The following is a 25,345-nucleotide window of genomic DNA, read 5'->3' as shown; positions in this document are numbered from 1 at the left end:
AGTCTGTTATAGGCTTTTGCATAGTGGTTACCACAAGGATTACCAAAAATATATTATACATATAAGTTATTTTTAAAGAGATGATAATTTATCTTAGATCACAAAGCAAAAATAGGAACAAAGAAAAAAATTTAAAAGCCTACATTTAATAACTGCCACATGGATGGCACCAGAGGGAGGGGGCCCAGAACCATGAACCAAAATAAACCACTTTTCTTTATAAATTATCCAGCCTCAGGTATTCCTTTATAGCAATGCAAGAACAGACTAACGCAGGCTTTAAAAAAAAATGCAGGCTTTGTTTTTATTCAGATATGCTGAGATCAACAGCTGAGGAGACACTTGCTCTTGAAAGGACAGTTTATTGGCTGGGCATGGTGGCTCATGCCAGGAGTTCAAGACCAACCTGGGCAACATAGCAAGACCACATCTCTAAAAAAAAAATTAATTGGGCATGGTGGCACCTGTCTGTAGTCCCAGCTACTTGGCAGGCTGAGGTGGGAGCATTGTTGTTTGAGTCAAGGCTGCAGTGAGCCATTTTTTGCCACTGTACTCTAGCCTGGGTGACAGAGCAAGACTCTGTCTCAATAACAACAACCAAAAAAAAAAAAAAAAAAAAAAAAAGGAGAAAAGGCAGTTTGGTACTCACAGTTTCCAAGAGAAGGGGCCCACCACACCATGCAGGATCACACAGGGAAGCACTAGTGTCCGTGAGGAGGCAGAAGGAGTCAGGGGAAATTATAGGCATCAGGCTTTATTGTGGTTTCTGTGGAAAGAGACTAGCGAGATAGGGCAAGAAGGCTCAGGATTGGCTAGTTTGAATATTCTCTGTGGACTCTGGGGCAAAGCAGCTATCCCCAGTTGTCTGATACCTGCCCTGAGGGATTAGGGCAGGTGGATAGTGGCCCAGAGTGTGACAGCCCAATAAAGGAGGTGATTGGGAGAGGGGCTCTGGGTTGGTTGGAACACTTGACTGCTCAGGGTACCCTAATGGAGTACCATAGTCTGGGTGGCTTAGAAAACAGAAATTTATTTTCTCACAATTCTGGAAGCTGGAAGTCCCTGATTGAGATGTGATATGGTTTGGCTGTGTCCCCACCCAAAGCTCATCTTGATTATAGCTCCCATAATTCCCACGTGTCATGGGAGGGAGCTGGTGGGAGGTAATTGAATCATGGAGTGGTTTCCCTCATACTGTTCTCATGGTAGTGAATAAGTCTCACGAGATCTGATGGTTTCATAAGGGGTTTCCCCTTTCTCTTGGCTCTCATTCTCTCTTGCCTGCTGCCATGTAAAATGTGACTGTGTTCCCCTTCCCCCTTTGTTGTCTACCATGATTGTCAGGCCTCCCAGCCACGTGGAACTGTGAGGCCATTAAATCTCTTTTTCTTTATAAATTACCCAGTCTCGGGCATGTTTATATTAGCAGCGCAAGAACAGACTATAAAAAGTGTCAGCAAATTTGGTTTCTGTGAAGCCTTGCTTCCTTGCATGACTGCCCTCTCACTGTGTCCTCACCTCAGTCTTCTGTGCATGCACAGACACAGAGAAAGCTCTCCTGAGTGTTCTCCTCCTTTTATAAGGGCACCAATCCCATGAGATTAGGCTCCCACCCCTATGACTTCATTTAACCCTAATTACTTCCAAAAAGACTCATCTCCAAATACTATCTCACTGGGGATCAGGGCTTCAACACAGGAACTTTTAGGGCAATGATTCAGTCCATAACAGTTGTTTTGTATTTAAAAACATGCTCGTGGACAACTTGCTTACTATCTCTAGGAGTTGGCCAGCTCTGGAAGGAGTAGTCTCTCTAGGGTCAGCTAGGACGCAGGTGTCAAAGCATCAGGAATTGCAGAAAATAAGAAACCATGATTAACACACATCTTATTGAGTCATCAGTGGCAATAAACAGGCAATAAACAAATAGGCACATTTTAAAAATTAAGATGCATCAAAGATTTCGTTTACTCCTTAATTAGTTAAGGAACCAGTAAGATGTTAAAAGCTGTTCAAATGAGAATTTTACCTATAGAGATTTATATGCTCTACCAGACAAAATCCATTTGCATTGCCATGAGCTGGAATCATTTTCATTGCTATGGAGGAAACACGTGCATTGTTATCAGTTTTCTAGGACTTAACTTTTTTCCTTACAGAGCTGTAAAGTGGCTTTGGCAATCACAGATGCACACTCTACAGAATCTAGTAATTCCACAGCGTCTGCCAGACAGAACCAAGCGCAGCTCTGGAAGGCCACTCAGTGATTGCTCTTGTTATCTCCAAGTCTTTGACAGTTTTTCTCTTGTGACTATAAATATTCTCTGAAGATTATTCTTGATCACAAAAAAAGGCTGATTGTCTCATAATTTGCCTGGCTATTTGCATAGAGTGCAGTAAGTGTGGTAATTAAGCATATTGGCCTCCTTGAGTTTACTGTGAAAAGCCAGAGCCCGCATTCTCAACAGGGCGATATTGCCTCCAATCAAGTAAAACTAGTCCTTGGGGGGCAAAGAAAATTTTACTTTTTTGTGTGTAAAGCACAGATATGTATACAGCACACGAACAGGTGCATATCTGTGTCATTAAAGTGTCATTGGGGTATGATTAGGAAAAAAGGTCTAAATGCCCTTGGGAGTAATAATAATGATAATAATAATAAAGACTGAGAAACACTGGTCTTGAGCCACACAGTACTGAGCAGCTACTAAGGCCACATCATTAATTTCTGGGAGCCGTACAAACCCCTATTATTTGCTGTCCTAAAAATAGGAAACCAAGACCAGGACTCCCTGTACTGGATTTCACCAGTAGAACTTACACATTTGGGTGAATTTCCCTCTTCTTAAGGCCCCAAATTTGCTAAGATCTCTGGACTGTTGGGAGTGACCTCCCTACCAGTAGAGATAGCAGGACATTTTTCCCTGAGGGCTTCGCAGGCAATGGCACCACACAGAAAGTCAACCCTCACTCCTTAAGAGTGGCTTTCCGCGGCTGATATTTAAATGAGTATTCTCAAATACGACCCTCCAGGTGTGATCTGGGATGTGCAATCCATCTGCCAAATCCCATCCTAAACCAGGTCATTTTCAGTGGTGATAAGCACTATCATGCAGGAATTATAGAGAACCCTGTGTGTTGATGGCTTAACACTTGCCTCGCCAGATATTGACAGAAATCAGGGACAGGAATACAGATAAACAAGTCGTGTTGACAGGGCCAGTGGGATGAGTAGGGCAGGAGAGGGGAAGCAGGAGGCTTTGGAAATGGCAGAGTCGAGCTCTAAGAGGTTGGAGGCTGGTGGTTGGGGTGCAGGGAAGGAGGACAGTAGGAGAGAGTGGTGGACTTGTGCTTGGGTCCATCCCACCCACCATACTTGTTTCCCAGATTTCCACCCAGCGCAAGGTCAACATTTACAACATCCTCCAGGAGATCATTCAGCAGGAGGGGGAGCTGGAGGAGCAGTGCGTGCGGAGGCTGGTGGCCATTGCCTCCAAGGAGATGAGGGAGATCCCAGAGGTAGGCCCCCAGGCTCCATCGATGCCTTCCCTCTGCCAGCCCAGGAGCTGGGCCACTGGGGCCTGGCCCAGAATGCCCACAGCCCTGTGCAGTCACTTCTCACAGCAGGTGTAAGGTTGAGCCCAAGGGAGCCCGGAGGGATGGAGAGAGCCTGGGGCAGGAGGCTTTTCCTGGAGGCCCAGTTGGTGGAGGTGTCATATGTCGCGCCCCTGTCCCTCCCTCCCTTTCCTCCCTCTCTCCCCTTCCTCCCCCCTGCAGATGGAGGGCTACATCAAGGCAGAGGTGGCCAGTGACACCCTGGTGGCTCTGTCCCGAAACCACTTCAGCTTGGTCATGTACGAGCTGCAACACCACCTCAAGCCCCTCAACCTCACTGACGAATTTGTCATCATCACTCTGGCCAAGCTGGCCAATGGCAATGGTAGGGGCTTGAGGACCCTCCGCCCGGCCCAGGGCACCCTCCTGTTCTCTGTCTCTCTGTGCCCCTCCCGTCTGTCCCTAGGTTCGCCTCTTCCCATTCTTTTCCATTTTTCTCTTTTTCCCTCTAAAATGTCTTCCTTTCGTCTCTGCAGTCCCTTTGTCTTTCTTAGCTGTTAAGATTCTCTGTGTGTTTCTGCCTCTCGTCCTTCTTCCCCTCTACTGTTTCCCCTCCACCTTCATTGTTCTGTCTTGCCATCTGTCTCTTTCTTTTCCTTTTTTATTGCCTGCCTTACTACTTACTCCTTACCCTCCTTCTCCCTGTCTTTTTCTCCTTCCTTCCTTCCTCCTTCATTCTCTCCCTCCCTTTTTTCCATTTCCTCCCTCTCTTTCCTCCTCTCTCCTTCCTTCCTTCCTTCGTTCCTTCGTTCGTTCGTTCCTTCCTTCCTTCCTTCCTTCATTCGTTCCTTCCTTCCTTCCTTCCTTCCTTCCTTCTCTCTTCATCCTCCCTCCCTTCCTTTCATCCCAGAAGCAGGCACTGAGCGCCTACCCCACACAGGCCTTGTGGCGGGTACTTGGCCGCTACACTGAATAAGACACGCACGGCTCCCGTGCTCAGAAAGGACCAACAGGCAAACAAGAAAATAGATGTTGATAACATGAGGTGATGCGTATGAGGAGAATGGCCACATGCCCGTTTGAGATCTGGCTAAGGGGAGGGGGCCACATCTCTGCAGCCTTCAGTGAGGTAGCAATATTTCAGCTAAGACCTGAAGGTGGAGAGGAGGGTGTCTGTGTGAGCATGGGTTGGGGAGAACATTCCACACAGAGAGAACATCACAAAGGCCCTGGGGCAGAGCAGAGCTTGGTTTCTCTGGACAGCTGAGAGGAGGCTGTGGCTGGAGTTAAGGAGCAAGAGGGAGATGAGGCCGAGGGTGAGGCGGGGCCTTGGGGACGTCCCTGGGGCACTAGGAAGCTACTGAAGGATGTTGAGCTGCAGAGTAGCCTGGTGAATGTAGGTTCTGGGAAGGCCTTTTAGCTGTTGCCTGGATGGAGGTGGGTACCTGTCATGGTGGCTGGGCTGAGAAGCACGTGGTGAGTGGTGACAGGTGGGAAGGGGCTCTGCAATGGGACCTGCCAAGGCGGGGGGAGGAGCGGAGGTGGCAAGCCACTGGGAGCGTGCTGACCTCCTTCCCTGAGCTAGAAGCATGGAGAGCTAAGAGGTCAAGTGAAAAACTTCGTGCTGGGAGGTCCCAGGGGAGAGGTGGAGGGGGCAGTTGATTTGTGGTGCGGGTTCAGAGGGCAGGTCTGATCTTGCTCTTGGTCCTTGGTGACCTCAGAGCGTAGGGGATGTTCAAAGCCATTGATACCCAGGAGTGAAAGTAGAGAGAGAAGGACCCAGCCTGAAGGAGCCCTGGCATTGGGAAGGCTCAGGAGGGGTCATGAGAGACAGCGTGGAATGCGAGGCCTGGCGCAGGGAGAATAATCTCGAAGGGTGGAGGCCCCTGTAAAACCCATCCTGCTGAGGGCTCCAGTCAGATGAGGCTGGAGAAGGCGGGAGGTGGGAGCTTCACCGCTTGCTGGGATGAAGGCCTGGCTGGAGTGGGAGGGGAGGAAGGGAAGGCGGGGAGTGTTAGCCTGGAAAGGGGACAAGGGACAGCAGCTGTGGGGGCCAGAGGTGGCGAAGGGAAGGCCCAGGCCTATTGGGTGCTCATGCCAGGGGCCCAGGAGTGAGGGACACATGGATGGCGCCAGGGGGCCCAGCCAGGGGAGTCATGTGGGTTTTATTATTATTTCCTTATTATACATATATACAATCTTATTATCATGAAGTCTGAAGACGGGAGCGTGCTCAGGGTGGAGCGGAGGGGCCTGCCTTCCATAGCAGGATGGGCCTGTTTGGGATCCCTTTCTTCCGGCTCCCATTCTTCTGGCTCCCGTTCTTCCGGCTCCCATTCTTCCGGCTCCCATTCTTCCGGCTCCCTTTCTTCCGGCTCCCTTTCTTCCGGCTCCCATTCTTCCGGCTCCCTTTCTTCCCGCTCTCTGTGATTCCTTTCTCTGTCTGCTTTTTTTCTCTGCTGGCCTCATGCCTTCTCACAGTCCGTTGCTCTCACCTGCTATCCCTGCTTCTGTGTTCACCCAAGAATGTTTGTGGGACACCTGAAGGAGGCTGGCCTGGGTCCGGGAAGACGGATGCCCTCTGGGAGCTGCTGCTTTCTTTCTGCTTTCTGCCCCAGTTTCTCTGGGGCTCCTCTGCCCTCTCTTCCCTCCCTCTCTCTGACCTACTCTTTCTTCTCCTTGCCCTCTTTCTTCTTCCTCTCTCTTCTTCCCTTTCCTCTCCTTTGCCTGTCTTTCTTCCTCTGTCACCTGTTTCTAGCTTCCTTTTTTTTTTTTTTTGGAGATGGAGTGTTGCTCTGTTACCCAGGCTGGAGTAGTGATCTTAGCTCACTGCAACCTCTACCTCCCGGGTTCAAGCGATTCTCCTGCCTCAGCCTCCCAAGTAGCTGGGAGTACAGGTGCATGCTGCCACGCCCAGCTAATTTTTTGTATTTTAGTAGAGAAAGGGTTTCACCTTGTTGCCCAGGCTGGTCTCTAACTCCGAGGTCAGGCAATCTGCCCACCTCGGCCTCCCAAAGTGCTAAGATTACAGACATGAGCCACTGTGCCCGGCCTCTATCTTACTTTTTAATGCTTTTCTGATTCCTGGACCATTTTCTGCGTCCCGGCCAGGGCAGAGGGCTGAGCCAGCTCTGGACTGTTGGCAGTGGAGCGCAGCAGGGTTGTCCTCTCTGCCTTCTCCCTGCTCACCCCCAGCCTCCTGTAATCTCCCCCACAACCTCACAGTGTTTGAGTTCATGCCGTACATGGGCATCACCCTGGCTACCATATTCACCATGCTGAGACTTGCCAATGAAGCCAAGATACGCCAGGCGATTTGTGGTGGTGAGTGTCCCCCTTGGACCTGCAGGTCTGGCTTGATCAGGGCACTGGAGAGAGATTGCTGGGTAAAGAGTAGATGGAGGGGTTGTTGAACAAGAGGTACATGGTTCATTTGTTCTCCAAAGAAGTTTGCTTCATGTTCTGCTTTGTGTGGTCTCTGATTGGCTCCCTGAGGCACAGGAGGCTGAGACATGGCGGGTGCCTTTGAGAAGATCCCGGCTTAGAGGGAAGAAGCTGCTACTGTGACTCCATTTATCTTGTTTCGTAGTTAAGCAGTTCAGGAGAGTACAGAAGGGTAATGAGCAATCACAGGAGAAGGAGACTGGGGAAAACAGCTCCATGTGGGGCTTGATGGGGGCTAGTCTTAGATGCTATTTCAATCTGACCACCTTGCCCCAGATATTGATTACTTAATGTTCTCGTGGGCTGAAAGGCTTAAAAAAAAAAAAAAAGGCCCTAGTGCCTGAGAAAAAAAGGGCCGAATGTGTTCACTGCCCTCTGACCTGGAATCCCCAGGATGTGGGCAGGGTCATGCTCCAGGCCTCACCCTTGACCCCGTCTGTGTCCTTGAAGGGGAGGGACCCAGACACCCCTGAGTACTCAATGCTCTCACACGAAGGTATGCAGGGTAAAAATGGTGGCACCGTGGGCCGTGGAGGGGCAGGAAGCAGCCTGCCCGCTATGGCAAGGCATGAGCACTCCCTCTGAGGAAGCTGGGCTGGGAAGGCTTGGTTCTGCTTCCAGCTCCTCTGGCACCGACTGCATCCTCCCGCTGCGGTTGGTAGCCATGGAGACCTTCTGTGAGACGGTGCAGTTTTATCTGAAGCACCTGGAGGAGAGCGTGTACCCCGTCATGACCGAGGAGCAGTTTGCGCTGAAGCTGTTCCCCATGTATCACTACTTCGTGACTGTGTGGCTGAGGCACCACAACCCTGAGGTGAGATGCACCCCTCTTAGGAGGGCCCAGTGGTCCCCAGGCCACAGCTCCCCAGCCTGTGGGGCTGGGAGGTGCTGAGAGACCATCAGGTCCAGCTTTTCTCCCAGGACCCGAGAGGGCGGTGACCTGACCCATGGCAGAGCTGGGGAACTTGTGAATGCTGAACAGCTGGGACCCACGAGCCTCCTTCACGAGGCCAGCCTTGATGAAGGCTGGCGAGAATCTTGAGAGCACTTGTTACATGCTCTACCAGCGTCTTACCCATGGGAGCTGTTTTCACACCCCCTCTGTGATGTAGGACTTTATTTGACAAATGAGGAAACTGAGGCACAGGGAGGTTAAGTACCTGCTCGAGGTCATGTGGCTGCTAAGTAGGAGGGACTCAAACGCAGCCACCTGTGCAGGAAGGGCCTCGCTCTGCTTCTGAGGTCCCTTCTGTCCTGTGTCCTTGGATTCTGTGGCTGGGGCTGAGGTCACCGGCCTTGCTGGAGGGTCATGACACAGTGAGTCCAAGAGCTGGCTTCTGGTGGCAGGTTAAGCTGGGGGTGATCAAGTCTCTGAAGCCCATGCTCAACCTCCTTCTGCCCAACGCTGACCTGCGGGAGCAGGTGTACGACTACATCCCGCTGCTGCTGGCGGAGTACCAGGGCAACCTGGAGGCGCTCTTCATCACACAGGCGAGCGGCCGTGCGCGGGCATGGCTTTGGGTGGGAGGCTCAGGGAATTGGGGGCGCCCGAGTGTCTAAGGGGGATCCTATGGGTGGGAGGGGGGATGTCAGATATTTTGACACTGTCAACAACCTGACATCTGTGCCCTGCAAGGGAGGGGTGTGGAGCCTGGCACACGTGGGACTTGTGGACAATGAACACTGCCATTCCAGGTGGAAGGGACAGGTGCTGGCCCCTCGGAGACTGTGGCCTTTGCATTAGTTTGTTAGGGTTGCTGTAGCAAAGAACCATACACGGGGAGCTCGAAACAACAGGAATGTATTCTCTCTATGTTCTGGAGGTCAGAAGTCCAGGCTCTGCTCCTTCTGAAGGTTCTAGGGAAGCAGGCGCTCTCGCCTCTTCCAGCTTCTGGTGGCCCCATGCGTTCTGTGACAGTGGTGGCGTCACTCCGATCTCTCCCTTCCTCATGGCGTGGCCTTTCCCTCTGTGTCCCTCTGTGTCCTCTTCTTATGAGGACACCTACCCAAACTCCAGCATGATCTCACCTCTAGATCCTGAGCTAATTACATCACAAAGACCCTATTTCCAAATAAGGGTACATTCTCAGATTCTGGGCGGTCCTGAATTTTGGGAGGACACCAGTCAACTCTAGGCAGCCTTGGTAAAGGAGTGAGATGTGTGAGATGGAGCAGGGTTCCGAGAGACGCCGTGGCTGGGGCCGGTGCCAGATAAAGGAGTCGCTCATCTATAAGCAGGATGTGGGCCTCAGCACTTAAAGCAAGGAGTGGAAAGGGACATGACTGATTTAGGAGCCATTTGTAGATCATCCTGGCTAAAGAATGAATGGGATTCACTTTCAGCTGGAGGAGGCCTTGAGTGCCATGCTCAGCGGCCTAGCGCAGCACTTCCCAAGACTTACTGTTCGTAGAAATGACCTGGGAACTGGGTGAGATGCAGGCTTCAATTCAGCAGGACTGGGGTAGGGCCCGAGAGTCTGCATTTCTAATCAGCTCCCAGGGAATGCTGATGCTTAGTGGGTCTATGGGCCTCTGAGTAGCAAGGGTCTAGAGTTTGACCTTGAGTTGGCAGAAGGTCACCTGCCACCGTCTGCCTGTCCACTGCAGGTCCTGAGGCAGATCCTGGAAGTGTCAGTCATCACCAACACCCCCGTCCCCCAAATGCAGCTACACACCATTTTCACAGAACTGCATATCCAGGTGAGATTGGCAAGCTTGGCTGGACAAGGGCGTTCTCTGGGTGTATCAGCAGGAAGCTGGCGGTGGGAGGCGGCCTGGCCCACGACTCACTCGTGCGCCCCCCGTATCCTGATGAGGTGTGAGGCCGTGGTGCCCATGCAGCCCCAGGTGTGGTCAGCTTGCTGCCCCTACACCTGTGTCTCATGACCTCTTCCACCCTCGCTGCACGCCCCTCCTCAGGTGTGCAACAAGGCCCCGGCCCAGCATCAGTACAGCAGCCAGAACCTGAGGGAGCTGGTGCACTGCTTCGTAGCCCTCGGTGAGGTTCAGCTCGGTGGTGGGGTGCTCCCTGCCTGCCCCAGCGCCTGCTGGGGGCCTCTAGGAGTCTGGGTCCCTCAGAGTGCTGGGCCTGCTCTGGGCCCAGGGGGCATAACTCAAGCTGTCCTCCCACCTTGCAGCTCGCTCCTACCCCAAGGAGCTGATGAAGTTCTTCTTTAGCCAGATGGAGACGAGCAAGGAAGCCATCCGCGTGGGGACTCTGAATCTGATTAGGGCTATAGTGAGCGCAGACGGTGAGCCAGGCTGGGCAGGTGGGGTGGGTGGGGTGGGCGGAATAGGCAGGGCGGGCAGGGTGGAGGACAAGGGAGGCAAGTTTCATTGATGTCCCGGCATGGCCACTTCCTAGACACTACTGGGTGGGCCGAGAATGCCAAGGTTCTTGGCAGCTTCACATTTTCTAAGCTTTAACCTGATCAGCACCATTTCTTACCCTGCCCATGCCCAACCTCTGAGTCCAAATTTCAAATTGTTGACCTGAATCCTCCTAACCGCCAAAGCTCAATCAGAGGCTGGCTATAAGGCCGAACTCCACCAGTAGGCATAACCCTGAAGCCCCATGGACTCAATGTTCAATCATAGTCTAAACGTCTGATTTTACTCCCTAAGCCCAAACTCTAACTCTAGCCTTGATATGAAAAGAGAACCCCTGTACCTAACCAAGACACTAGTTCACGCTGTGCCTTTGTGTGAGTTTGAAGAAGGTACCTGCTGGCAGCATGCAGCCCTGCATGGTAGAAGAGTAGTGTGGGCAGCTCCCACTCAGCCCTGAAGTCGGGCGGCTTTGTTCAGTGCACAAACTGGGAGACGGTATACAAAGGGCCTTGTGCTGACATTAAACCTTTCTCTTAAAGAAATGCACATTTAAGTAACAGTGAAATCATTTTCACCTATTCGATGAATAGAGATGATAAAGATAATGATTAGAGTTCACCTGGCCATTTTTCTGCAAAAGACTAGACAGTAAAAACTTTTGGCTTTGCAGGCCGTGTGGTCGCTTTCACACTGTGCCACCATCCGCAGCAAGTTTGTTTCCTTGCTAGTAAACACAACTGGCAAACACTTGCCCAGCCCTTAGGGTGTGCTAGACACTGTGTTAACTCTGTGAGAGAGGCACTGTTATTATCCACACTTTACAGGTGAGGAAACTGAGGCACAGAAGGGCTATGTAATTCATCCTAGGTCACGCAGCTGGGATGTGGTAGAGTCAGGATTTGAACCCGGGTCAGGCCTGGTGCCAGGACCTATGCTTTTCGCAGTGATGCCTTGCAACCTCTGCGTGCCCACTGCATGCGCACTGGGTTCCCAGTGCTCTGTTCCCAGCTGCAGGGAGTAAAGAGCTCGTAGGCGAAGATCTTGCCCTCAAGAAGATTCACCTGGGTTCAAATGAGACACACACAGCAGTGACCAAGGGAATGAGGCGTGGTAAAACAATAGAAGGGAGGGAGATGGCCGGGGAGAGTGTGGCCAGGGAGGCTCCTGCAAAAGTGCCTCTGAGCTTGGGGAATGTGGGGGAGACAGAACACAAGGACCTGATGTGGGACAGCCACCTGACATCCCCCTGAGCCGCAGCCCTCCAGCCTGCCCGGTTTTCCTCCTTCAGAGCCCAGGATGAGTATCAGGGCCATCTACCTGGCCATCCGGGTGGTCAAGAACACCCTCTCTGACACCCGGTCCAAGGTAACAGGGCAGAGACCTGGAAATGGGGGGCACGCTGGGGACCCTGCCAGGGAGGCAAAGGGAAGTCTGGTCTCTGGGAGGCGGAGGCCTGTGATAGAAAACCCAGCTTTCCATCGGGTCTCGAGTCGGGCTGCAGGATGGCGAGGCCAATGGAAGCTGAGGTTCCGCTTTCGAGACCTCATTCTCTCCAAGGATCTACAGTTTTTGAATGGTGTGTCTCAGGCAGCACCTTGGACCCAGCAGAGGCTGAGCAAATCCAGCTGCAGCTAGAACCACTCCGCTGCTTAGGGCTTCTGTGAGGCTTTTATCACATATGAAGAAAGCAACTAAGGGCTACTCCCCTGCCTGCCCTCAAAAGGCTGAGAACCAGAGTCCCAGGCTCCGTGGCAGCCGTGTCCACCTTGGAGTGGAGCTTGGTTCCGGCCATGGGCCGGGGAAGGGAGGTCCAGGGTAGTGAAGGTCTGCACAGCAGTTTTGAGGAAAATCAGGGAGGGAATGGAGGAGAATTAGGGCTAGAGATTTAGGCAGAGCTGTCTTCAATACCTGGAGGCTATGGAGGGAAGAGAGAAAAGGCTCGTTCTGCATCTCCTGCACATAGTGATTCTCATCAATGGAGCAAGCCCCCGAGAGCCCAGGACAACAGAGGGGTTCCCCATCACCAGGGCTGCTAGCATGGAGCAGAAGGGAGGGAGGGAGCTCCATGTCTCTGCAAGGCTCAGTGAGGCCCCTAGGAGGGCATGCTGCAGAGTGGGACCCCCTGGATGATGCAGGTGGAGGTGGGCAGCAGTCAGGTAGCCTCTGAGGTCCCTTCCTGCTCAAAGCACCCCCAATTCCTAGCTCTCTATATCAGAGGATCGAGTGCCCTGGAGCCCACCCCAACCCCCAGCATGTCCACGGCCCTGTCCCCTCAGGTGAGGATGGCTATTCTCCGCATCATTGGGCAATTGGCTCTCTCTGGCTACCAGGAGAGAATCAAAGGCTGGGGCCTGAAGTACGTGTCTGTGCAGCTGACCTTAACCACCTACAAACTGGTGAGTGGCCCTAACATGCAGACCACAGAGCAGCCGGACTTGGAAATGGTTTCCTCAGTGTTGAGGGGAGGATGCCACTCAGCACACCTGTGTTGGAACCTGCGTATCTATTCACGACATGAGTCCATAGACACACAGTGAACCTGCAGGTAACAGTGTGTGGGGTCCTAGACACATGCACAGCTCTGAGCATTCTGGAGACTCTATCTGGGCATGGAGCCCCACGGGAGTGAGGAGACCACACCCGAGACCACGGCAAGCCCCGGGCAGGCCACAGGTGGGAATCCCTTGGTTCTTTCTTTCAGACAAATCGCCGGGAGAACTTTTCTCAGAGGGACTTGGAGGAGAGGATGGTCCACAAAGTCACCATGGACACTGTAAAGATCATTACCTCTTCTGTCAGTGGGATGACCAGCGTGAGTGAGCCCTGCCCCACCCACACAGTGGGTCACCACGCTAGACTGGGGGTGAACCACATGTGCCCAGAATTCCACATCTTAGCTTCTTCTGTTCCCGCTGTTTGGAGTGTTGAGGGGCTTTCCTCTTCCAGCTGCCTGCAATTACTCAAAACCCAGTTCCAAAGCCGGGTCCTTGATGGGAACTTACTCTTCATCTTTCTACCCCTGAGGCTGGGCAGTGCAGGACATCAGCATGGTGGCAGTATCAGTCGGTATCATTTCACTGAGTACCTGAAATGTGTCCATTACTTTAAGGCCCGTGTGTGTGTGTGTGTGTGTGTGTGTGTGTGTGTGTGAGCGCACGTGTAGACCAGTGATTTTCATGGTTTAATTTTGTAAACATTCATTGAGTTCTTACCCTGTGAAAGACAGGAGAGGAATGTGCACTAGGAGGAATCAGTATGACTGGAAGGAGTTCACAGGGCTGTGGGAGAAACAAATGTGTCAACTTTAAATTGCAACAAAATGTGACATAGCAATAAGATAGGAAAAATGTACCATGAGAGCATCAAGGAGGGAATGATTATCCACTAAGTGAGGCCGCAGGCTAGATGATCGCTGTCCAGCGACAGCTTTTTTAAATCGCAGAAATCATTATCATCATCATCATCATCATCATCATCATCATCATCATAGCTACAGCCCATGTGGCACCAACATGTAACAGGTATACTGTACTAGGTGTGCAAAATGTACAATCTTGTTTAATTATCCCAACAACTACCCCCATAGAGGGTAGTTGTTATCCTGATTTTGTAGATGAAGAAACTGAGACCCAGAGGAATTCATTAATTTGCTCAAGGCCTCACAGCTGGTAAACAACAGAGCCGGGATTGAAATTCCCTTTCTAATTCACTATGCTACCTTTATAGGGAAGCCCAGGAGCTGGGAGATTCTAGTCCTGGTGGCTGGAGCAGGTTAAGTCATTGCACTTGACAGTTGGTGGCACAAGAACCTGACCCTAAACTCCTAGGGGTGGGGGTGGGGTGAAGTGGGATTACAATGAGCTGGGGGTGTTGAAAGAGGAGATGGTGGGGTCAAGTTGGAGACACAGCTCCAAGAATCTGTATCAGTCAGGGTTCCCCAGAGAAACAGATCCAGTAGAAGGCATATGTAGTCTGATTTATTTTAAGGAAGTGACTCATGCAGTTGTGGGGGCTGGTAAGTCTGACAGCTGTGTGGCAGCCCAGCAGGCTGGAGACTCAGGCAGGAGTCTTGTGGTTGAATAGCGTCTTCCTCAGAGAAACCTCAGCATTTCACCCACCTATGTTATTGAGGATAATCTCTTTTATGGATTATGCACTTTCATCACATCTATAAACTACCTTCACAGCAACACCTAGATTCGAGGTTGAATGAAAGACTGGGTATTCTCACCTAGCCTAGTTGACACACAAAACTGACCATCATACCAGGCACGCACAACTGGATCATCTGCCCAGGGTGCACCTCTAGAGGACTTGGGATCAGAGGCAGGGCCCTCGTGAGAAGGGTGTGATGGGTGTGGGTTTGTATGAGGTTGGCAGTGACAGGAGTTGGCAGTGTGTATGCTGCCCCCAGCAGGGACTGGCAGACTCTCCTGCCACATCAGGGTGGGTGATACTGAAATGCCCCTGACAAAGACTGGGGTTGACCATGGAGCCAGTTCAGGGCTGAGACTGTCAGGGACAGCTCTGGGGAAGTAGGGGTGGGGCTGGCACCATGGCGGAGTCTGACTATTCTCCTTAGAGGCTTGGGCTCATTCTGGGCCCCTTCCTCTCCCACCCCCACCCCAGGAGTTTTGGGTGAGGCTCCTGTGCTACATCATGGAGACGGACTACATGGAAGCCTTGACTCCTATCTGTATCAGCCTCACAAACCTGGCAGAGCACCAGCTCCATGGCCAGGACATGGATGTCAGCGTGGTTGGCAAGAGCAGGCAAGGTGGGTTATAAACTCCTGTGCCAGCTGGTGGGATTGGGCAGGTGGGCTGGCGCCTTGTCTGGGAATGTCCACCTCTCTCCTTATTTCTCCTACCCTCATTCCCCCTTCTCCTGAAAACATCCAAGTCCAAATTAATGCTACTACTGCCTACCTGGCTCTTAGTGCCTACCTGGTCATATCTAAGACATGTTCGAATTGTGTAAACTTCCTTCTGGGTAGCTCACTCCTCATGTCCTGTCCCTCCAGACCACACCCCTGGTCCAGATCTCATCCTTGGGAGCTCCTAGCCCAGGCTTTCCCATGCATGACCTTACTGGGCCTCTGCTCTGTCTTGCTTCTCTGAGCCAGCTAGAGTAACTATAAGGATCCCATCCTCTGTTGACTACCCTCACTGTGGTCTGCTCAGAGTAGGCACTGTTAACACCAGGCTCTCAAAACAGCTATGCCCACCTACCATGCTTGCTGCTGTCCCCTTCCCTCCCACCTCTGGCCCCAAGGGCATGGCTGGCAATGGAGGTGATTGATGGGGGCCTTTAGGATCCAGGGCTAGTGAAGAGCAGAGCCTGCTCTCTGACTTTGATCTAAACAAGCCAGCCAGGTGATCCTCTGAGGTCTTCCTCATGCCCCTCTTATTCTTGAACTGGGCTGAGTCCTCTCCAGGGCCCCTGCAATTGTATCTTCTCAGCAGGCCTGGCCTTGCCCTTGTCCATTTGTTTGCACACTGTTGGCTTGCTTTTCATGGGCTCATTAGCTCCCAAAGCCTGTGGAGAGAGTCAGGAGTGGGCAGAAGGGCAGTGTCTAATCACTCTTGGCTCAACAGAGGCCAGGGTTCACAGTAAGAGGTAAAACATTGCCATGGCAAGTCCTGATGTCCACTACAAAATGGGAATAGCCTGAAAAGAGCATCTTCTAAACCTCAACCCATTAGGATGATTCTCCCCTCTTCCCAGGATAAGTGAAATGTAATGATGTTCTTAGGAAATTCCCTGTGCCAACCCATTCTCCATTCTGGGGGTTTGGGGAACAAGACAATGCTGGGGAAGCACCTTCTGGGGTGAAGTCCCTAGATGGGGACACAGGAGCATGTCCTGGTATGAGGCAGGAAGGCTCAGCTGGGGTTGCGTTTCCTTCAATCAGTGGAGCTGCCTGCGCCTCAGAAGCTGCTGGCCCGTCTCCTGGTGAGTGGCTGACCTGCACCATGCCCTGGCCTGGCAAGGCCATGCCCTGTGGCACCTCTTCCTTGAGCTCCTTTTTCCCAGAGCCCCAGGGGTAGAAGGAAGCCGGGATGCAATGAGGGATTTTGATGCTTGGCAGGACCGGACATTCCATGTCCCTGTCATCCCTCTCGAGTGTGGTAGAGGCAGTGCACTTACAATAACTGAGGAGCTGGCCTGGATCTGCTCCTAAATTCCTCTGCTCAAAGCATCTCAGTGATATGGCCAATGCCTGCCTACCCCTGGGGGTTGGCTCAATCTCCTGTTTATGTTAACTGTTGACATTCTTCCATATTGCACTGAAGCCTGGGGTGGGGAGGGAGCCCAGGTCTGGCCCCTCATCCCCCGTCCTTTCTGCAGCGTCCTCCGCAGGTACATTCTCTATTTGAAATCCCTATTTGAAAACCACCCATCTGATCTAACTCCTCCCTTTAAAAATGAGGACAATGAGCTCCAAGACAAGGAGTGAGGTGCTCACATGCTATTTCACTGGAGTCTTGGTGCCCTCCAGGTGCTGATGTCATCACCTTACAAGGGGGAGGGTCGTGGCATAGCCATGCTCAACCTCTTAAGGACCCTCAGCCAGAGCATCGCACCCTCCATGGCCGACATGTGGGAGCTGGAGATCCCGATACTGGTCCGGTACCTGGAAGGTGAGGTGCCCAGGGAGCCCCATCCCAAGCCAACCTTCCAATCCTTGTACATGCTGGGTTTCTAATCACATGACTTGAATAACAAGAGCTGAGGCTCACAGTGGACCCACAGAGCTCACTTTGGTTCTGAGAACTGATTGAGCAGCTTGAGAAGGTGGGGAGTGCAATGCGGCGTGTGATGGGTTCATCCATGGAGGGCCTCAAATGCCAGGCTAAGGAGGCATGGAGGGCCTGGAAGACCAGACTTAGGGGAGCAGTGGAAGAAAGTGGCATGTGTAACCATGCATGTGTTCCTGCAGAACATACTGAGTTCACTTGGGATCAGAAAGCCTGGGAGGACAAGCTGATTCAGGTAAAGGGGTAACACGTTTACTGAGGCCTGGGAGGAGGAGAAAGACAGGAGCAGAAGGAAAGACATCTGGTGGGCTTGGCATGTGGAGAGTTTAGAAGCCCCTAAAGGGTATATGTTCTTCTTCTGTCAGAGAAGTCTTGGGAATTAGAGTCCATAGCTGCGTCTATCCACAGGGGAAAACTGAGAGAACCTTCCATCCCAAGAGCCAGATGCCCAAGAGGGCAGCAGGGAGTGACACCCCTCCTGCTAGCCCACAGAGCCACAGCCATTCCTTAGACCCACCGAACATCATTAGCACTGGATCAGGGATCTATGGACTTAGTGATCTGGAGATGTGGGCAAGGGAAGCGAGAGAGGGCCTCAAGGTCACATAGCATTCCCAGAGATAAGACAAGAACAGGGATGAAGGCCCTTGGCCCTTCCTACCAATGTCTTGTGCTTCCCCCAGTTTCTGCAAAACTCCCTCAAGAAGACCCGGGGGTCCAGCTGGAGCCTGCGCTTGAGCAAAGAGCTGAACAACCAGATTGCAAGCTTCAACAGCCCCTCTCTGGAGAAGGTTCGTCTTCACAGGGACGGGACAGTTTGGACGGGGAGGAGACTCCAGAAATAATGGGGTGGAGAGGATTACACTGTGTGTGTGAGATCAGCTGGACCTGTGGCTGTTTACAGGGTCCTGGGAGGAAAGATGGGTGGTCTAGGTTGGTGGTTTTAGTTTTGTTTTGTTTTTTTTGTTTTGTTGATCTTCCAGATTCTGGTTAGCAATCACATGTGTATATTTCTTCGTAAAAACAAAACTATACCACATTGCTACAAAACTCTAAAACATTGTTGAAGGAAATCAGAGAGGGTCTCAATAAATAGAAAGCACCCCATGTTCACAGTTTGAAGGATGCTATAGTTCAAATGATGATACTCTCCAAATTTATTGTTAGTTTTAGCATGACCCCTGTCATAATCCAAGCTAGTTCTTTTATTTTTCAGAGACTGACAAATTGATCCTAAAATTTATTTGGAAATACCAGGGGCTCTGAACAGCCAAAATAATTATGTTGAAAAGAAGAATAAAGTTGGAGGACTCAAACTTCTCAATTTCAACTTCTTACACAATTGCAGTAAACAAGACAGTGAGATACTGGCGTAAGGATAGACATACATACTGATAAAATAGAATTGAGAGTCCAGAAATAAACTCTCACATGTATGGTTAATTTATTTTCAAGAAGGGTGCCAAGACAATTCAATGGGGAAAGAGTAGTTTTTTTTTTTTTTTCCCAACAAATGGTACTAGGATAACTAGAAATCCACATGCAAAATAATGAAATTGGATTCCTTCCTCATATCATACATAAAACTAAATCAAAATGAATCACAGACCTAAATAAAAGAACTAAAAGTATAAAATTATAGAAAAACACAGGGTAAATCTGTGACCTTTGGTTAGGCAAAGCCTTCTTAGATATGACACCAAAAAGCACACATGACAAAAAAAATTATACATCATAAAAATTAAAACCTCTTGTGCTAAAAATAATACAATATAGAAAGTGAAAAAGAAGGACATTAGGAAGAATATGTTCTTCCAGAACAGATCAAAGACTTAAGTGTACAAAATAAGACCATGGAAAAATTAGAAGAATATATTGATGAATGTTTTTATAATGTTAACATGGAATAACCTTTATATGCCTGCAAACCAAGAAAGACAAGGGAAAAGAGAGAAACTTTATAGAAATTAACATTTTTGTGTGGTTCTACTACTTCCTGTTTGTTTTCTCATCTCTAAAAACAATAATAATATTTATCTTATAGAGTTGTGGTGAGGATTTAATGAAATAATACATAGTTGTTCTCATTTTGTCTCCAAATATAAAATAAAATTCTTACAAATAGAAAAAACCCATCAAAAAACGGGAAAAAGAAAATAGCCAGAAATTCAAAGAATTAAATCATGAGAATATGAAAAGATGATCAGCACAACTAATAATCAAAGAAACACCTCACAATGAGAATGGTCTGCTTCTCACTGATTATGTCCTATGTTGAGAAGTAGGTGGAGAAATTGGTGTTCTTAGATTTGTTGGTGGGACTGTAAATTGGTTCAACTTACACAGGAGTTGAACAAATTTACACTTCCCCCTTTAATTCATATAACATGCCTGCACTTATATAGCCTGATCTCCCAGAATAACCTGAACATTTATTTTACTTATTTTTTATTTTTTATTTTTTTGAGACGGAGTTTTGCTCTTGTTACCCAGGCTGGAGTGCAATGGCGCGATCTCGGCTCACCGCAACCTCCGCCTCCTGGGTTCAGGCAATTCTCCTGCCTCAGCCTCCCAAGTAGCTGGGACTACAGGCGTGTGCCACCATGCCCAGCTAGTTTTTTGTATTTTTAGTAGAGACGGGGTTTCACCATGTTGACCAGGATGGTCTCGATCTCTTGACCTCGTGATCCACCCGCCTCGGCCTCCCAAAGTGCTGGGATTACAGGCTTGAGCCACCATGCCCGGCCCTATTTTACTTATTTTTTAAAAATTTTTTATTTCCATAGGTTCTTGGGGAGCAGGTAGTCTTTGGTTACATGCGTAAGTGGTAATTTGTGAGATTTTGGTGCACCCATCACCCGAGCAGTATACCCTGCACCCAATTTATAGTTTTTTATCCCCCACCCCCTTCCCATCTTTTCCCCGAGTCGCCAAAGTCCATTGTGTTGTTCTCATGCCTTTGCATTCTCACAGCTTAGCTCCCACTTATGAGTGAGAACATATGATGCTTGGTTTTCCATTCCTGAGTTACTTAGAATAATAGTCTACGATCTCATCTAGGTTTCTGCAAATGCCATTAACTCATTCTTTTTTATGGCTAATAGTATCCCATTGTGTGTGTGTGTGTGTGTGTGTGTGTGTATCGTTTCTTTATCCACTCGTTGATTGACGGACCTTTTTGCAATTGTGAATTGTGCTGCTGCTATAAATGTGTGTGCAAGTATTCTCTGCACATTAAAAAAAAAAAAAAAAAGGAAGACTGTGTAGCAAACTCTCCTCAACAGCACCCCCCGGAGGCTGGCCATAGGGAGGCCTGAGCTCTTCTCCCTTCTGCTTCTCCAGGGCTTTCTGTACCGGGCCTTGGGCATCTCCTTGGCCACAGGCCTGGAGGCCAGCAAGGTAGAAGTCCTGCTGCTGGAGCTGCTGTACAAGACAGACTACAGCAATGACTTTGACTGCGAGGTGAGGGTGCCTGTAACCCCCTCCTGTCCACCAAATGCCTCTGGACCCTTGGGGGACATGTGTGCTCACCTGCCTGCAGGTGTTTTGTGTACATGTGTGTGTGCCATGCACGTGTGTGCGGGGGGTCCTCCTCTGACCTCTGGCCCCTGCCCTCACCCTGGCTGGTTGGGTCTCCCTGCAGGGTGTGATTTTATGCTTTGGCCTGTGTGCCCGGGGCCAGGTGAAAACGGTGCTAAATGTGCTTCATGACTTTGAGGAGAGGATCCAGGAGTCAGAGCAGTCCTGGCAGATCAGTGCTTGGCGGGTAAGGCACCCTCACTCCACAACTGGGTCTTGGGACCTCTTAGCATAGTGCTCTGGGCACTGACCCAAGGTCCTTTCTAGATCTCAGTAGGAAACTTGCCTCCCTCAATGTCTCCTGTCACCAAAATGACTGAGACATTGTCTTAGACTGAGACCTCCTGGACAGAGCTTTTGCTATTGGGTCATCTTAAAAATGCAGGGTGGGCCTTTCCAGGACCCAGATACTGTCACGGAGTCCCAGCCCCCTACCATTCATGGCAGTGTTGTCGGCGGTGGGCGGGGGGGCGGTGTTTCAGACTGGCAGCAGGGGCTCCCTGGCTGCAGATTGGAAATGCAGAGTCCCAGGCTCCATGCGGACCCACAGGATATGAAGAAGCTGTTCAGGTAGTGCTCAGTGGGTGCTTGGCACTAGGAGCTCTGCCTCAGTGAATGGATGGTGGTGGGATGGAGGGACTCTAGCCCACCATTGCAGGGTGAGAACACTGAAGCTTGTCCATAGGCGTGTGGCTGGTTCAGTGGTAAAGCCAGGATTTGGACCCAGACAGCCCATGGCCCCATCCTCTGAAAGTTGCCCCTCCCTGCCACAGGGGATGGTCTCACCGACTGGCTGAGCTCCTAGTGGGAAACCATCTGATGCCATTGCCCATGCCTCAGGCTTTGCCCTTGACCTGGAACCCTTGCCCTGGGGTCTGGTTGTTTGGATGGAGAGAATGGAGTGTCCTAGGCTTCGTCCCAGCTTCTCTGCAAAGAGGACCTGACACCTGGATTTCTACTCAGCCTGGCGGAGGGGCGGGCCCCTGCTCCCCATCCACAGTGGGTTTGGTGGCCTCCAATATCTCCTCCCACTCAGATTGTTCTGAGGGTGTGAGCACCATGAGGGCAAGGTGGAGGCTGTCAGTTCCCGCTGGATTTCCAGCCTCGTGTGTGCCTAGCCTGTAGCCAGTGCCCGGAAGTGAAGGTATGAGGTGTGCAAGCAGCCTGTTTAGCGATGCTCACATGAGTACCTTCCCCCACAGCAGATGGGTGGTTCGGGCATCTATGGCCCTGGCCTGTCTTGCTCACTACTGCATGCCTGGTGCCTGGTGTCTAGTAGATGCTCAATAAAGATGCATTGAGTGAATGAATGAATGCATGAAAAAATGATGAGCACTTTTGGCACCCAGAAAACAGGCGAAGCACCACAAGCTGACTCGATGGGTCATTTGGTCGTGTGGCCGGAGACCACCACCTGCATCTGCAGTGGCCCCTGCTGCCCCCAGTGGTTCTTCTTCTCTTTGGCCTTGTAGAAGGACCACCCCTGGAGGCGGGAGACGGTGAAGAGTGCCCTCATGGTGATGTACAGCTGTGTGGCCTCCTACTGCCACCCCCAGATGCTCCTCAACCTCGTGGACAGCCCCATCACCGCTAAGATAATTCACCACTACGTCAGCAGCTGCCAGGTGGCCCCATCTGCTGCCTGGGGGGGATGTCTTCTGGGCCAGGCTGGTGGGGAGTAGCCTTCTGCCACTCTCTGGACACCTGCATCCCTACCCAGGGGACATCCTACTCAAGGGACATCCAGGTGTCCTACCTGATGCCCAGCATGTGGGAAGCCCATTATGTCCAAATGTGCTGTTCTCTGTGCTTTGGTGTCATGCAGAGGGGGTGCTGGGGGACGAAGATAGCCCTTTCCCCAGAGTGCTGGGTGGGGTCCCCAGAAGCTACAAGATGAGTTCCACCTCTTTCCAGCCTCTCTCACTCCCTCTGTCACCTCTGGCCCTCCCTGACACTGACCCAGACCCTTTCATAAGGAACAGAGGTAGGGTTGTCTTCAAAAACATGCAGAGGGACCGGCTATCTACTTGGAATGGCAAGGAGGGGAAAACACAGAGAATAAAGCAAAAATTGTTTTTATTTTTAAAAACTGGCAAAATACACATAACATAGTTTATCATCATAACCATTTTTAAGTGTATGTATAGTTCAGTGGCATGAGGTACATTCACATTGTGCAACCGTCACTGCCATCCATCTCCAGGATTCTTCATTTTGCAAAACTGAAATCCTATATCTATTCAGCAGCAACTCCACATTCCCTTCTCCCTCCAGCCCTGGCAACCACCTCTCCTCTTTCTGTCTGTGTGGCTTTGACTAGTCCAGATACCTCATCTAAGTGCAATCATATGACAGTTGTCCTTGTGTGTCTGGCTTACTTCATTTAGCATAATGTCCACAAGGTTCATCCATGTAAAAGCAAATGTTTTCTCAATAACCTATCCTGCCTCTATGGCGACACATAGGGCTCAGGGCCCTTGGTCACTGAAGGTGGCCCCTGAGCTGCTTTGCTGCCCTAGGGAGGCTTGGGGAGGTGGCATCTTCCATGGTGTGTTAGTTCATGTCAATGCTGCTGCTAAAGGCATACCTGAAACTGGAAACAAAAAGAGGTTGAATTGGACTTAGAGTTCCCCATGGCCGGGGAGGCCTCAGAATCATGGCAGGAGATGAACGGCACTTCTTACATGGTGGTGGCCAGAGAAAAATGAGGAAGAAGCAAAAGTGGAAACTCCTGATAAACCCATCAGCTCTCATGAGACTTATTTACTATCATGAGAATAGCATGAGAAAGACTGGCCCCCAGATCAATTACGGCCCTCTGGGCCCCTCCCACAACACATGGGAATTCTGGGAGATATAATTCAAGTCGAGATTTGAATGGGGATACAGCCAAACCATATCACGTGTGGACCCAGGTGCCGCACCTCACCTCATATCCCTGCCATGTGCCTGTGGCCCTGCCATGTGGCAGGTGCTGCATTCATGTGGCTGAAGGACAGAGGGAGGCTGGCCATCTCTCAGAGCATTCAACATTGAACTCTTTCTTCAGAGCAGAAGGAGCCCAGAAGCAGAGGCCGCAGCTTGGATTCTTCCGGGGCTGCTCACAAACATCCTCTCTCTCCTTTTCCTCTTCTGGAAACAGGACATCTGTCTCAAAATGGCCTTCATGAAGAGTGTTGTGCAGGTTACCAAGGCCATCAACAACATCAAGGACTTGGAGGACTTTCAGTTTGCCCAGAAGACGACTCTGACTAGCATCATAGTGGTAAGCTGGGTGGGGCGCCTCCTTGGCCCTGGGTCCTGGTTTTGGGGTCTAACTCCCTGCAGTGAGAGGTTTTCAAAGTTCCTGAGGGTATCTACAGAGTTCTCTGAAACCCTTATCTGTCTTGGCTCTGTTTTGACCTAACTGTAGGCGTTCTGAGAATCATTTTTGTATCTGATAAAGGGTTTCATAGCCAGTCAATGATTTGGAAACCAGGCTGGGAGATTCCGACTGTTTTGGGTCCTGCAGTGCCCAGGGCAGCTGGTTCAGGCCTGATAGAGATCCCCGGGGCTGGCTTAGCTGTAGCTTTACTCTCTCCCTGTTGGAGGGCTTTAGGGGCAGGGGTCTGCTGGAAGCAGGGCTTAGAGTGAAGCTCTGAAGGATGCATGTAGGGATGTAAGACAAAAAAAATGTCCACTGTCCAAAGGCTGGTGGAGCCTGTGGGGCTGCCAATGTTCTTCATCCCAGGCCTCCCCACCCATGTCATTGCCAGTGCCTTGGCCCCTCAAAGCTACTTGGGTTGTGCTGGAAGTGGCCCTTGAGGGACATGAGGTGTAGGCGGAACAGAAGGCAGTGAGCAGAAAATGGGACTGACTTGGCTCTCACTCTGGCCAGGAGCTTTAAACCTGTGCTTTCACGCTAGCCTGCAGCAGCCCTGTAAAATGCGTCTCCAGGTCTTGTTTTACAGAGAAGGGACTTGGGCTCAGGCAGGGGGAGTGCTGGCCCAGGGGCACATAGCAAGTAGATGAGCAACCCGAGCTGGGAGCCAGGGCCCACCTTGGTCCCTGCTCCTACTCTGCTGTCTCCCCTAAGATGCCGAAAGCCAAATGGCCCTAAAAAGAATGAAAGAGATGCGGGATGCTAGAGTGCTTTGTGAAGTGCCAGGTCTTCCCTGGGCTAACACTGGGGAGCGCTGCCACCATCATGGTCACTAAACGCCGCCACCCTTGCTTGTGTCGGGCAGGCGGTCCTGGAGGCAGAGCCGACTGACAACCTGGTCTCTCCAGTGCGAGCCTTGGCGATGGAGGCCCTCTCGCACCTGAGGTCAGCTGGGCCCCACCCGCATCCCATCCCAAGGGGTAGGGAGAAGTTCGAGACCAATCCTTGGTTCTCCTTCAGGGGTTGCACCTCCTTTTTCCTCTCCTGCCTCCATAGCAGGGGTCTCGTTGGTGGCTCCCTGGGCAATGGGCCAGCCTAGAAGATGGGGGTCGGCCTCAGCCACTCCTTCCTATAATTCTCAGCAGGATTTCAAGTTGAAAATCCTGCTTCTCCTTGGATTTATGGCATGTGGGTGGGCTGCTCTTCAGTTGATTGGGGATATTTTGAGTGAAATAACAGTGATAACACTGAAGAACATTGCAGGCATCCTTCAAGATGAGTCAGGCTCAGTCAGTGAGTTGAAGGGTTCAGTCAA

At 51.0% G+C, this 25,345-nt stretch overlaps 1 protein-coding gene across 2 annotated transcripts in view; it reads left to right on the top strand.

The window, feature by feature from the left end:
* The window catches only part of MROH2A (maestro heat like repeat family member 2A), a 56,749-nt gene that overhangs the window by 10,356 nt on the left and 21,048 nt on the right, over positions 1–25,345 (top strand). For both annotated transcript variants that reach the window (XM_039470010.2, XM_074398827.1), the window contains exons 4-24: positions 3,388–3,519; positions 3,778–3,940; positions 6,781–6,879; positions 7,662–7,813; positions 8,347–8,490; positions 9,607–9,699; positions 9,919–9,997; positions 10,137–10,250; positions 11,618–11,694; positions 12,606–12,725; positions 13,031–13,141; positions 14,959–15,106; positions 16,244–16,284; positions 16,832–16,973; positions 17,273–17,325; positions 17,774–17,881; positions 20,433–20,552; positions 20,734–20,856; positions 22,142–22,294; positions 23,812–23,934; positions 24,896–24,975. In XM_039470010.2, the coding sequence (XP_039325944.2) occupies positions 3,388–3,519; positions 3,778–3,940; positions 6,781–6,879; positions 7,662–7,813; positions 8,347–8,490; positions 9,607–9,699; positions 9,919–9,997; positions 10,137–10,250; positions 11,618–11,694; positions 12,606–12,725; positions 13,031–13,141; positions 14,959–15,106; positions 16,244–16,284; positions 16,832–16,973; positions 17,273–17,325; positions 17,774–17,881; positions 20,433–20,552; positions 20,734–20,856; positions 22,142–22,294; positions 23,812–23,934; positions 24,896–24,975 (2,375 nt within the window). The remainder of the gene's footprint in view (positions 1–3,387; positions 3,520–3,777; positions 3,941–6,780; positions 6,880–7,661; positions 7,814–8,346; positions 8,491–9,606; positions 9,700–9,918; positions 9,998–10,136; positions 10,251–11,617; positions 11,695–12,605; positions 12,726–13,030; positions 13,142–14,958; positions 15,107–16,243; positions 16,285–16,831; positions 16,974–17,272; positions 17,326–17,773; positions 17,882–20,432; positions 20,553–20,733; positions 20,857–22,141; positions 22,295–23,811; positions 23,935–24,895; positions 24,976–25,345) is intronic.

Source organism: Saimiri boliviensis, chromosome 5 (genome assembly GCF_048565385.1).
Source record: "Saimiri boliviensis isolate mSaiBol1 chromosome 5, mSaiBol1.pri, whole genome shotgun sequence".
Taxonomy (NCBI): domain Eukaryota; kingdom Metazoa; phylum Chordata; class Mammalia; order Primates; family Cebidae; genus Saimiri; species Saimiri boliviensis.
The sequence above is the reverse complement of the archived record's forward strand: the minus strand, read 5'-3'. Positions and strand labels throughout refer to the sequence as shown.